The sequence below is a fragment of the Apteryx rowi genome, unplaced genomic scaffold (assembly GCF_003343035.1).
Source record: "Apteryx rowi isolate R43461 unplaced genomic scaffold, aptRow1 scaffold_232, whole genome shotgun sequence".
Lineage (NCBI taxonomy): Eukaryota > Metazoa > Chordata > Aves > Apterygiformes > Apterygidae > Apteryx > Apteryx rowi.
The window spans coordinates 1130289-1143644 of record NW_020448664.1 but is presented as its reverse complement, the minus strand read 5'-3'; the positions used below and the strand labels follow the sequence as shown (position 1 = coordinate 1143644).

General features: G+C 36.9%; 1 protein-coding gene across 1 annotated transcript in view; it reads left to right on the top strand.

The window, feature by feature from the left end:
* INO80 (INO80 complex subunit) overlaps positions 1 to 13356 on the top strand; it is a 71421-nt gene that overhangs the window by 22579 nt on the left and 35486 nt on the right. Inside the window, exons 15-24 of the mRNA XM_026065804.1 lie at positions 1290 to 1349; positions 1951 to 2093; positions 3190 to 3274; positions 3767 to 3884; positions 4387 to 4472; positions 5451 to 5618; positions 6078 to 6211; positions 7320 to 7387; positions 8816 to 8909; positions 10107 to 10284. Coding sequence (XP_025921589.1) covers positions 1290 to 1349; positions 1951 to 2093; positions 3190 to 3274; positions 3767 to 3884; positions 4387 to 4472; positions 5451 to 5618; positions 6078 to 6211; positions 7320 to 7387; positions 8816 to 8909; positions 10107 to 10284 — 1134 coding nt within the window. The remainder of the gene's footprint in view (positions 1 to 1289; positions 1350 to 1950; positions 2094 to 3189; positions 3275 to 3766; positions 3885 to 4386; positions 4473 to 5450; positions 5619 to 6077; positions 6212 to 7319; positions 7388 to 8815; positions 8910 to 10106; positions 10285 to 13356) is intronic.

Below are 13356 nucleotides of genomic sequence, written 5' to 3'. Positions count from 1 at the left end.
ACATTAGAGCAGTTGGCCATTCTGCCTGTTTACTTTCTGTAACTTCATCTAACCAGTTCATGATGTAGAATAGATGAGCATTATTTTGTGCTTTCTTCTTTTCATGAATGAAGTATGGAAGACATTTCAAAGTATGCAGTCAGGATGCTTTTGAAAAGAGGATTTTTCACTTTTTTTGATTTAAAAAATAATTGTCTTTGTTTCTCTTATTATGTAGCTGTTTTGGGGCTAGGGGGTTGTTTTCATTATGTTTGTTTAATTCCTAGAACCGAATTTTGTATAAAAAAAAAAAAAAAAGATAAATTCTATATCTGTAAACATATAAAAAATTAATCATATGTTTTATTGTATTTTTTTGGAACCAGTTTTGTTCCTTCTTCCATTCATACAGAGTTACGTGTATATTATGCTTATAGTAAATCACAGTGAATTCATTTCTTCCAGTCCGTGGCAAAATATGTAAAATAAAAGGCAAATTACATTTTGATTAATTTGGTATTTCTTTACTAGCATCTTTCTGTCAGAATGGTTGAAAGAACATTCAACCAAAGGCACTTAATAATGTGTGGCCTGTATAGAGCTCATCAGTTGCAGGATGGAAGCATTTAGACCTTTCATGGCCTCAGAAACCAGCATTCAGTACTTTCAGTCCTGCTTCCATGTAGTTCTTTCATTAGACAAAAGATGGCGATACAATGTTACTAACTAGTAACTGACCTATTTTAGTTCACCGCATCCCTGTTCTGAGTAACAGGACCCATAAAATTCTAAGCTATAAATTGATTAATGAAATTCTCTGGCAGTAGTGCTTTTATTTTTATTCTTTTATAAAATATGTCCAGAGCAGATGCTTTATCTCAGACTTTAGGGACAATTTTGATGTATAAAACCAACTGAGTCAGTATGATTGGGAACAACACAGAAGGTTAAACAACAGGAGAACAAGTCCTGGGTGAACTTTTTTCTGCGATAAACAAAGTATCAGTTGTAATTTCTAGAAAAGCCTGACTGGAAAGGGTAATGGATGCTTCTGGACATTTTGAGATTCTTAGTATAGAATGATCTACTTTTTATACTAGGCATAAGTTGCTTGACACTTTTGTTTGGAACGCTCTGTTTCTAAGTGTTTTTAAGTCCTTTCTGATTTTTCTCTATGTTAAAGAAGATCATTCATTTCCCTTTTGGTTCATTTGGAGAAAGCTGTCTTGTTCATTTTGTTGAATATAAAATTCTGGTAGAGGTATGTATTTATTTGAATATAATGTCTTTGTACTTTTGGGCTGTTCCAGGTGCTACCTTACTGGGGAAATCCCCATGATAGAAAGGTGATCAGGAAATTCTGGAGTCAGGTAATATTGACATCCACATGTGCTTTGACCATCTTTGTGATTTGTGCAGAGTAGAGCAGAAACTGCTGATATACCCTACCAAACTAAAGAATAGAGCTAAAGTAGAGTTCTCTTTCTTTGTCCATGTAGTAGTGTTTTCATTAAGATAAGCGGAAGGATTCTCCTGTACAGGGCAATTTAGGACAGTACAGAATTCGGCTGAAGAAACGACAGCACTGCAAATAAAGCAGGCAATTTCAATGTCTAGAACTGTTTATTTTATCTGAGTAACCTAACTAGGGATGCACAAGTCTTGTATCCATGTAGGCCTGTCAGAATGTTCCTGATTTATGTGGCTAAAAAGCATTTTATAGGGTTCAATGCCTGGCTCTGGTCAGGCATGTTAAGAAGCATCTGAAATTGTTCAGGGGCAGGTGGGCTGAAGTTCAGATCCACTAGTTGAACAGTCTTTTGTAATTAGTTAAAAAGCCAGGTAGAGAAAAAATGCAGTAGGAATGAGAAAAGATTATGAAATAGAATCTGAAATCACATTATACACAAGTGAACTGTTCACAATGTGTTTACATCATGTGTACATTTGTCTCTTATTTTGTGGTTATAGAAGACGTTGTATACTCAGGATGCTCCTTTCCACGTGGTGATTACCAGTTATCAGCTAGTAGTGCAGGATGTGAAATATTTCCAGCGAGTGAAGTGGCAATATATGGTGCTGGATGAAGCGCAAGCACTCAAAAGTAGCTCCAGGTAATAAATGAACTGGAAACAATATCTTACCTCATCCATCAACCTTTCAAAGAAATACTAAGAAAACGTCAAGATTGCGCAAGTAGCTAGAAGTTAAAATTAACACGCATGAGAGCCTTTAAGGATCAAACCTAGTTAAATACCTATACGACTCCAACTCCATGATGGTAGAATGATCCAGTAGTTTTTGTGTTTAGGCTTTCCTCCTCCAAGTATGTGAAGCGTAATTAAAAAATAGTTTGTGACAGAAATATGCATAGAGTGGAGGACAGTGGAAAAAAAAAAAGGTGTGAAATGCTGTTTACCTTCTTCTTTCCTAATCACTCTCAGAATTCTCCTAGTGAACAACCTGTAGCCTTTAACAGGTGTGTAAAATCTGTTGCCTCCATTAAATACATTATTTTGATTCCTTCTTCAGTGGCATCTACAGATACCAATATAGGGCAGAACCCTGTGAATACTGTAAGCTGCAGTAAAGCCCCATCTTTGTCTTAGAACTTTGTGCCAGGAAGTTTTCAGTTTTTTTCCAAGTAACAGATTTGTCCATCTTTACTTCTCTGGTGCTTTGTCATACCCTTTCCTACAATTGCCACTGTACACATCAAATCTCCATTTTCATGAGAACTGTTTTAGAGGGAGATTAATTCAGACCTAAGTCTGCCTCCTCAGCATTCTTTGGAAGCTGCCGCGTACAGCTCGGCACTCCTCCTGCAGCGGCCTATGCACTTAGTGTCGTAAAGTCTGAAAAAAAACCCACCATGAAATGATTGATTCATAACAATGGTTTCATTTGGAAAGCTAAGTATTCTGCTGATGACATTTTATTAGTATCTAAGCATTTGTGTTAAAAAAGTGAATAAAAAAGATACTTAGAAAAAATAAAATAAATGATTTCTTTGTGATTTGTAAACAGCAACCTTTTCCTGTAATGGTCTTTTGGAAGATGGGGGAGCAATTATACTCATGGTAGTTTTATCCAGTGACCTCAAAAGTCACTTGGGAAGATCACTGGAAGTGCTTGCTCTCAAAATTACTTTTGTTTCGCATTCCTTGTACAAATTCAGTTTTAATGATTTTCTTGATTTTTATTTATCAGTGTCCGTTGGAAGATCCTACTACAGTTCCAGTGTCGAAATAGACTGTTATTGACTGGGACCCCAATCCAGAACACGATGGCTGAGGTATTCAGGAGCTCACAAGAGCTACCTTTTCAATAATATATCCCATATGTTAGTGAGCAGTTGAGAAATCCACTTTATCTGCATGGTTGTGGGATCGTGTTTGTAGCAGACCATTGGCAAATATATATCGGATCAGCTTTGGGAGGGAAAATTTGGGTATGTGCCATGCATTTGAATAACAATAAGAAGATACCTGATGGTTAGTCTTACCTAGATTATAGAATAAAATATAACCCTGGTGGCTGCTTCTTCTGTTGGCCAAAATCATTGCCCTGTATACATCATTGCTTTCTGATGGTGTTTTGATAAGTTGATATATCTGGCATTTGTCCAGCATAAAATGGAAAAAAAAACTTTTTTGTTTGCCATGCCTTATGATCTTTTAAAGTGACTTTGCACATAAAGAGCTGCAAAAAGATTGGGATCCCCAATTACTTTGTCCGCAGTAGGATGACTTTTGCTGAGTCACTGTCTTTTTCCTCTCCTTTTTAGCTCTGGGCCCTGCTGCACTTTATCATGCCGACGTTGTTTGATTCCCATGAAGAGTTCAATGAGTGGTTTTCTAAGGACATAGAGAGCCATGCGGAGAACAAATCCGCCATTGATGAGAGTGAGTGCCATGTGTAATAGCAACAGATTTTTAATATAAAAATTACTGTCTTTTTAGACAATCAATGGATAAACCTCATCTATCATTTTATATATGAAGAATGTCATGTAAAGCAAAGAGTGCATTGGGTTGGAACATTATGGACTATGTAGTTTATTTGGAATTTTGTGTTTCTGACTATAATGCAGCATGCTTTATGAGTGGAAAAATATACAGTGAAGACGTGTTGGAAAAATACATGTATATATTATAAATATATGTTTCATATATGTAAATATATGTAAAACATGCATGTATTATAAATGTGTATATTATATATAAAAATATATACATATATATTTTTTTCAATTTTCAATTCAGTTTTTTCAATACAGAAACACCGACCCTGTGCTGTAAGTATTCATATGAGCAGAAATGGCTGAGCAGTAAGAGGCTTAATTTGTAGAACACAATATACTTTTCCTGAAGTAATTGTTCCTCTTCCCCTTATTCTACATTTCAGACCAGCTGTCCCGCTTGCACATGATCCTGAAGCCTTTCATGTTGAGAAGAATCAAGAAAGATGTGGAAAATGAGTTGTCAGATAAGGTGAGGAAAAAGTATTTATTTGAAATGAGTATTTCATATAAGTTCATTGTCATAGTTTAGTGCTGTTTTCTACAAATTAATTTGTTAGTCTGCATACCTGAAGTTTGATCGTAGACCTTTCACAGACCTTCTATTTTTGGCACCAAATTTCATCAGTCTCTTCAGATGTGAATGCAATTGAAGAATCTCTAATTAACAAACTCTTATTCTAGGGAAAAACATTTTATTAAGAGCTATAAATAAATAATAAAAAAAACAACCTTAAGCCTGAACAGGATGACAGAAATATTACTAAGTAAAGTGAAGGACAAGTGATTGGGTTATAAAGGTCTCCAGTGGATGTTGAGAAGGGTTCAGCACGGATTTAGTGTTGGTTTTGCTTGCTTGTACTGTGCACGAAGCGCATAGTGGGCAACATTATACTCATTTCTTGTGGATGTTAGCAATACTGAATGATCTTGTGGTCAGCATGTCCCCTGGCTTTGGGACCACTGGTTAAGAAGCTTCCTCCTTCTTTGTTCTGACATGCTTCTAAATTCCAAAACTGGAACTCTTCCCACAAACTCTGTTGTTATGTGATACATCTGTGATTATCATGGGCTCCTGACAACTTTTTAAGAAGACTCCAAGTTGGTAGCATGTTAATAGTAGAATTTGGGCCAGATTTTTAAAGCTGTTCAGCTGTAGATGTGAAGTTTTCAGAGCTTCTTAAGAATCTATCTGTTTACTTAGCTGTGCTTAATGTTCAAAGGTCTGTCTCCTACATCATCACCTAAGCCTTCCAAAACACATTGGTTAGGAAGTCCCTCCGAGGTTGGATCCTGAATTACATATATGATTGCAGCTGCCTATGTGTATTCTTTGAGAAAATTATATATGTTTTCCTGAAGATACATTTGTCTCTGGCTTATGTGTACTGATGTGGTCTTGCTCCCTTTCAAAGCAGAAAAAGGCTAAAACTTCATTACTGTTTTGCAGATTGAAATTCTTATGTACTGCCAGCAGACAAGTCGACAGAAGCTGTTGTACCAAGCTCTGAAGAACAAAATCTCTATTGATGACCTGTTGCAGTCCTCAATGGGCACTACTCAGCAAGCACAGAACACCACTAGTAGTCTCATGAATCTAGTCATGCAGTTCAGGAAGGTAAGACTATTTTGTGTTTGGGTTTTTTTTTTTTTTTTTTTCGCAAGTATAATCAGTCATTAGCTCAGAGCTAAAATATGACTTCTGGAAAACACCGTATGAAAAAAATTTCTGACATAGGCAAGCAAACGTGCATGCGGTTTAGCTGTGTTTCTGATGCAGTATAATGTGATGTTTGAGTAGAAGAGCTTCTGCCAAATGCTTCTGCTAACGGGGTTAGTTCCAAATTGATTGCTGAAGAAAACATTCACCTCTGAATAAGAGCACAATAGAGGTGATGTGAATAGGAAAAGATAACGATGTGGTATTCAAATTTGAATAGATATACTAAAATAGCTGTGAAATGCTAATCAATATTAGAGTTTGAGTGATCAATAGTCTTAGCTGATTTGGGATGTAAATGCAGCATTGGGCTAGATTTGTTCCTCCCTTGTGTTTTACATGCTCTCTTTCTTATAGGTGTGTAATCACCCAGAGCTGTTTGAACGACAAGAAACTTGGTCTCCATTTCACATCTCCCTAAAGCCATATCAGATTTCAAAGTTCATCTACCGTCATGGACTGATCAGGGTCTTTAACCACTCACGGGACAGGCAAGCCAACTCAACTTCCTCTCCAGCTTAGCATTTTTAGTAGTATTACTTAGACTTATTTTAGCTTTGTAAGTGCTAATTAACCTCCTTACTTGATGTTCTTAAATAGCATGGGTCTAGCAATGCATTCCTAGTTTCCTTTCATTTATTCAGCTGTTAAACATCTGATATCTGATGCTCTTTCTTAGTGGAATCATGGTCATCAAATATCCCTTTTGTTGAAAGGGAAAGTCAGGAAGAGGAAAAGGAATTTAGATTTGTTGCTGATGATGTGTAATAGGATTAAGCTTTAGTAGAATTCTTTAAAAAAAAAAAAAAAAAAAAAAAAGGTTTCCCTTGAGTGGTTTTTCATGTTTAAGGAAGCTATCAGTATGTCTTCGTTGTGACATGAATGCTGTGAGCATCTACTGGTGCCCTGGCAGCTCGTAATGCTTACCTTGGATGAGTAAAAGCAGCCTGAGTGCAGTCTGCTGTTTCCCTTGTCTTCAAATATCCCTTTTGTTGAAAGGGAAAGTCAGGAAGAGGAAAAGGAATTTAGATTTGTTGCTGATGATGTGTAATAGGATTAAGCTTTAGTAGAGAATTCTTAAAAAAAAAAAAAAAAAAAAAGGTTTCCCTTGAGTGGTTTTTCATGTTTAAGGAAGCTATCAGTATGTCTTCGTTGTGACATGAATGCTGTGAGCATCTACTGGTGCCCTGGCAGCTCGTAATGCTTACCTTGGATGAGTAAAAGCAGCCTGAGTGCAGTCTGCTGTTTCCCTTGTCTCTGGCAGTTCCTGATTAATCTTTTTTGCCCTCAGTTATGAGAAATTCTATTGGCAGAGATGAGAAAACCATTTTTGAAGATAAGACTAACTGTTTTACAACATAAAATGCAATTCTAGAACAATGGTGTGTTCCAGTGTCAAATTAATAATAGTGCATCTGGACTGGTGCTTTTCATTAACTATTATCCAGATACCTGGAAAGTTGAGTTGCTTATCATGAAGAACTGGACTGTTGTTCTGCTTTGGGGACATCACATTGTTTTTTCTGTCTATGTGATTGAACGTTGTCTTCATTAGTGTTTTCTTAATGGTTTTGTTTGTTCTGTTGTTTTCATTTTCAGGTGGTTACGGGTTTTACTTTCGCCATTTGCACCAGACCACATCCAGCAGTCTCTCTTCCATAGGAAGGGTAGGTTTACAGTCCTGGGAAACCACTTGGGTTGCACACTTGCATATAATACTGTCCCGTGTTGATGGGAAGTCAGCACATACATTTCATCTGCCCAGTGTGGAAAGGATGGAAGAAGATAGAAGAATAGTCTACAGAAGACTTGTTTAGTCACTGCTTAATTCTATTTCAGTCTCCTGTTCCATTCCTCCTACCTTGTTTTAACTTGCTTCAAAGAATTAATGCTGCTTTTATATTCTAATGTGAATTTTTCACAGATTTAATTTATGGAAATCTTGGATTCGTTTTAGTACAGTCTGTATTGCATGCTAAACTCCTGGTTTCTCTTTCAAGTAAGAAGTTGGGGAATGAAAATGACCCTGGATCTAATTAATGAGGAAAAAAAACAAATAATCTGCTTATATTGATAAGTACAATTTAACATTATAGATGATAGAATTTGTTTGCTAAAAGAGAGAATCAGATTGCTCAGCTGCTAGGGTAGGGAAAATTTGGGGAGAAAAAGCACGAGCATATAATGGCTGCATTGTTATGCTGAAATCTGTTAGCCTGGACTTGTTCACCTACACAAAACTCTTGTCAAGAAGAACCAGCGTGCAGCAGCAGGAGTCTGCACTTGGCTGTAATGCTCTTGGGTGTGTCTTGTTGATTACTGTGGTCTTCATTTGGTTCGGTATTTGTAATGGGCTTTTTCTAGGGGAACTCTTTCTGACATACCATAAAGGGAAAATATTTGGGGAAGTCATTAATTTGGGGTGTTGTAATTTTTCTGTACAGATGTTAAACATAAAAAGACATGAATGGTATTGAGGATGCACAGTGCATGTGGGTGGGCTTGAAAGGCTCTCTTGATTAACAGTGAAACATATCTTTGCTGCTCCCCTACTTCACTGCAGTGTTTCCATAACCCTTGCCATGTTTCTTGTATCTTTATCCCCTCTTGCAATGTTCCCATTCCCCTCCCAATCCCAGTATCTCCTAGACCATTTGACTCACTGGCTGGGTGAGAGGGAGCCTGGTCGGCAGGCCGTTCTGATGTATGGGTGTCCTACCCGGCTGTCTGGGAGATGCATGTTCTGATTGCCAAACAGGCACGCTGCCTGTTGGTTCCTAGCAGGCCAAATAAACTGCGTGTTTTTTCTGGCCTAGAGCACGTCCATTTCTCTTTGTAAATGTCCTTCTCTTGCCCGGACTGGAAATTGAACTGAAACTTGGAGTCAGGGAACAGCAATTAAGATGAAATTTTCAGTATTTCTAAAAAGTCTAGGTTAAATTAGGATCTCCAGTTTATTCCCTTAGATTTGTTTTATGTTAGAGGATGTGTGCATTTTGAATAGAATTTACCACAGTTGGTGAAGTACGCTCATTGTTTTCAGGTATGAGTGTCTGAAATGTGTCAGCCTTAACTTTAGTATTTCTGTGACATAGGCATCAATGAAGAAAGCTGTTTTTCTTTCCTCCGGTTTATTGATGTCTCTCCAGCAGAAATGGCAAACCTCATGCATCAGGGACATTTAGCCAGGTGAGGACCTTTCTTTTTTTTTTTTTTCCTCTCTCCCCCCGCTCCTTTTTTAGTAATTAAAAGAAAAGTACTAGTGATATTAGATTAGAAGTATCTCTGTAAACCTGCATTTTCTGTCTCTCTTAATATTTATTACTTATCTATCATTATTTAATGTTATAGTAATTTCTAGAGTGTTCTTCCAGGTATAGGACTGGGTTACACAAGGTAGTTTTTATGCCTCTGTCAAGAGCAAAACTCTATTACAAAGATTTTACATCATTATAAATACACAGGATGATCAAAAGGTGAGAGAAGAGTTTACTCTGGAACACATTGTAGGTTGCTGGTATTGTCAAACGCAAAATCCCGACTTTGGGCTGCCGGTTTATTGTAATGCTTACCAGTTGTACTTGGGTGCATGTTTTGATACACATGGCCTTCACACCTTGCGCTGTGATAGCTGCTGTTCAGCTCCAAGCCATATTGTCTCATTTCCACCTGTGCCATTTGCAATGTGGAATGGAATTCCAAGGCATGGGCTTAGGATGGTGGAAGATTTAATGCTGTAAACTGCCTTATCTTGGAAAGGGAAGTGATCTATTTAAGTAAAGTGCTCTGCAACTGATGTTACATAGTAACTGTAAGAAACTTAAGATTAAAAGGAAGCCTTATTAATAAATAAGTGTGTTCTGCTTAGGGCTTTTTAAGTGTCATATTCTTTCATGATTACAGTTACTTTTGGTGCAGGACTGTTTGTTTCTCTTTGTTTCACTAACATAATACAATTTTTTTTTCTTGATCTCTCTGAATGATACTTGTGATATATTCTGCATTCATACTGCAGGTTATAGTGAATAATTTATATATGGAGCAACTGACAGAGAAGTCAGAGTACAGTGTTAAGTAGTAGTGGCTAACTCAGGCTTGATCCTGAAGTGCTTCACCCTTGAAGTGAAGTGAATCCTGCACCTCTGAAGTGCTTCGAAGTGTATTCTTATTTCATCATTAAGATTCAATTAAGCCACCTTAGAAAAAATAAAAATAAGAACAATATAATTGGAAAATGTCTGGCAAAAATGACTTCCCTCAAGTCAGGGCACTGTAAGCTAGAAATTCTGAAAAAAAATTGTGTCAAATGGAACTGTGTTGTTAAATATATTAAAGCCTTTTTTTCACAAAACAGTGAAAAAATATGTCTAATATGCTTTGTTTCAGATGGTTAGCTCTTTTCCTGTCTCTGAAAGCATCCTACAGGCTCCATCACTTGCGCTCCTGGGTGGAGACAGAAGGGGAGAACCAGCAGGGGTCACATTGTTTGAGAAACAAAGATTTCTTGCTTGATGTAAATTTTCCGCTCTCTTTCCCCAACTTGCACAGCTGCACTTTGCTGCAGGTAAGCAAAATTTCAGTGATGTGCAGACATTAGCAAATCCTCACGAGGGAGAAAACAGAAGAAAACATAAACTTGGAAACAGGGTGGCTCTATCAGTGTGCTCTCTTGCCTGCTATATTAGAAACACAAAGTTCAGATTACTAAGCAGAAAAATAGGCCTACTATATAATGGTTCATTCAAAAACTTGCTGTACAACAAATAAGTTAGTTGGATTAGAAATCTTAAAAATATTTCTGGTACAACAGAACTAGACTTATGATTTGTCAGGGATGGGTTCTGCATATTAGCTTAAGATATGTAGAAAAAATTAGGAGAACTATGGTGCTGGTTTTCTGATTGTTTGAAACCACCTCTTATTTCTAACTTCAATATTGTTGCAGCAACTGGGATAAGCAGACTTCAGCTTGGCAGTATTTCAGGGTTGGTAGATGAGCATTGTCAGTGGTGTCTTTCTACTCTGAAATTTGCTTCTGCTGCTGGCAGATAGATTCCAAATATGTTCATCTTACTGTGTAATGCAAGGTCATTTTCTCTAAGCTTTTCTGTGTGTGTATGTGAGTGAGAATGTTTTGTCTTTTCATGACTAAATTGCTGTTAATTTCCTGTGCTGCACCATAGCTCCTTCAGTTTGTTCCATTGGAAGGTAAAAGTTCACAAAATTGCAAGCACAGAGTGAGGAAAGCATCTAGAGTACAGCTGAAACTGTTCTTTAAGTGATGGTTAACATATATGCAGTGAAAAAAGCTTTTCTGAAGCAGTGAGATCTTGCTTGGGTAAGCCAAATTTCTCTAGAGATCATTGCTTCTGTTCATGACTCTGGAATGGGAAAGGAGATAGCCAGAATTCAATTGAGTAGCGTGTAGAGGAAGTTGAAATTGAAGATGCATAAGCAGTAGGAAACCAACCTTGGGCTTGGTGTCATGTTTTGCAGCGTCAACAGTAAAGCCAACAAAGTGAGTCCTCTTAGTTATCAAACAAAGAGCAAGCCAACTGAGAGTGTTAACTCTGTTAGGCCGGTTAACTCTGGCTGTGCTGGTGTAAGTACTGCGTGACTCCATATGTAGCTTGGTAAAATGTCTACCATACATTGATTTGCTTGCAGTAATTTTTCTGAGATTATGTTCAGCCATTTGTGTACTGACTGTGTAATGCTTATCCCTGAAACTATGTTGTAGCTCTGTCCTCTCATTTGTATGGCCAAGGAAAACTTTTGTGTTCTCATAAATGTTGCAGCCTAGCAATAAAGGAATAGAAGACAGTGTAATTGTGAGCACAGTTGTATGTATTTAGAAGGTAGAATTCATGTTTGCATATGTAGAAAGGAAATCTACATATGCAAATCTTCTGGATTAGTCTGTATAAATAATGAAATGAAAATTGATATTTTTTCTTAAAGAACAGAAGACGAATTTGCCTTATAGATGCTACATGTGAGATGTAGAATATGCATGTCTAGCTTTTAATAGTATTAGTGGAATGAAAAGTTTATGGAAAGACTATAATCCCACCTATACCACAACCTGGGAAGACTTGAATATATAATTTGGTTTCTCCAAATTATCTCTGTTTTTCAGGAAGCCATTACTTGACTCTCAGGGGGCCCCAGTGCTGTGACTGTTTTAACTTGTGTAACTAGTGACTCTTGCATAGAAAACAGCCAGCTAAGGAGCAGAGTTCAACAGTGTATGCAATACAGCATGCTTGTGATAACCCTAGTAAGTCTAAAGGAAGTTTAGCTCTAGGATTATGAAGGATTCTTAAGAACTTTTTTCTAACCTCCATGATAGACAAAGTTACCACTTGAAGTCACTTCAAAATAAGTTATGTTTGCAGAATTTTGTCTACGTATAGAACATCTTAACAAAAATGCAAAACAAAAAGAACAGTTGAAAATGAGATGCCCTTCAAATGTCTTACTTTTAACAGCACCTATCATCCTGAGTTAAAATAAGGTCACTTTCTTATAAAGGCCCAAATTTGAGAATTTTTTCATGTAAAATTCCCTGAGGCTTCATCTAGAGTTTTGTAAGATAGTAACATATAGGGATTGGGGAGGGGAAAAAACAGAGGAAAAAGGAAATGGTATAAATCTGGAAAGGTTTTTCTTAACTGTTCAGACCAGCATTTCCGATGTGAGACACAAACTATAAAAATAGGTCAGTAAACAAAAAAAAAGATTTATTTTTAATGCATCTTTCAAAATTAAGGTAACATCTGTCTGAAGGTACCATGAGTTTTTTCATGTCAACACAGAAATTTCTTGCAGTGTGAATTCCCTTCCTCTCCCTTATTCAGCACCTCCACAGCATGTGTGTTAATTTGTATGCATCCATTTAATATAAAATCTGATCTGTTAAGATCAGATTTCACCTGTTCTCTCCTTCGCTTTCCGCATTTTCTATTTATAAAAAATAAGGGGTGTTAATGAACTTCAGACAGTGCTGGTAGCCATTACCTGTATGTATTTGCAGCCCTGTTTGCAATATGGCAGTCTCTTTCAATGCTTATTTTGATTGCATCTTTGCAATAAATGTGTACATTATTATTTTTTAACAGTCCTCTTCTTGTGTTCTTGTCTTTGTTGTACTAAAGTATATGATCCATTTTAGAGCTGTGGCTGTGTTCTGTTCTGTAACCTTACCCAGTCTTTTCCGTGTAGGTGACTGATGGGCAGCCAGTCTCTGCTGTCCCTGTTATATCTATTGTCTGCTCCATTCATGAATTTTTAATGGTTGTATATTTCGTGGATTTCAGAGAGGGATGTTTCTCATGTGACTTGCTCATGATTTGTGCACAGGAAGCCTGGAGCTGAGAACTAGACTAACGTCCATGTACAAGAACTGCTTCTAATACTGTGTGTATACAAAAATAATATATTTTCTCTTATTTTGAATGCCTTCTTAGAAGTTTTCTCTGTGTGTCTTCTATTTGGGCTGAAGCCATCTTTGATGACTCTTTGATATTGGCTTCCAAAAGAGAGTTAAATAGCAAAATTACATTCCTTTGATAGATTTGGAAATACAGTTTGTTAGCTAATTGTTTCTGAATAATAGTCTATGAGAAAGTGGAAT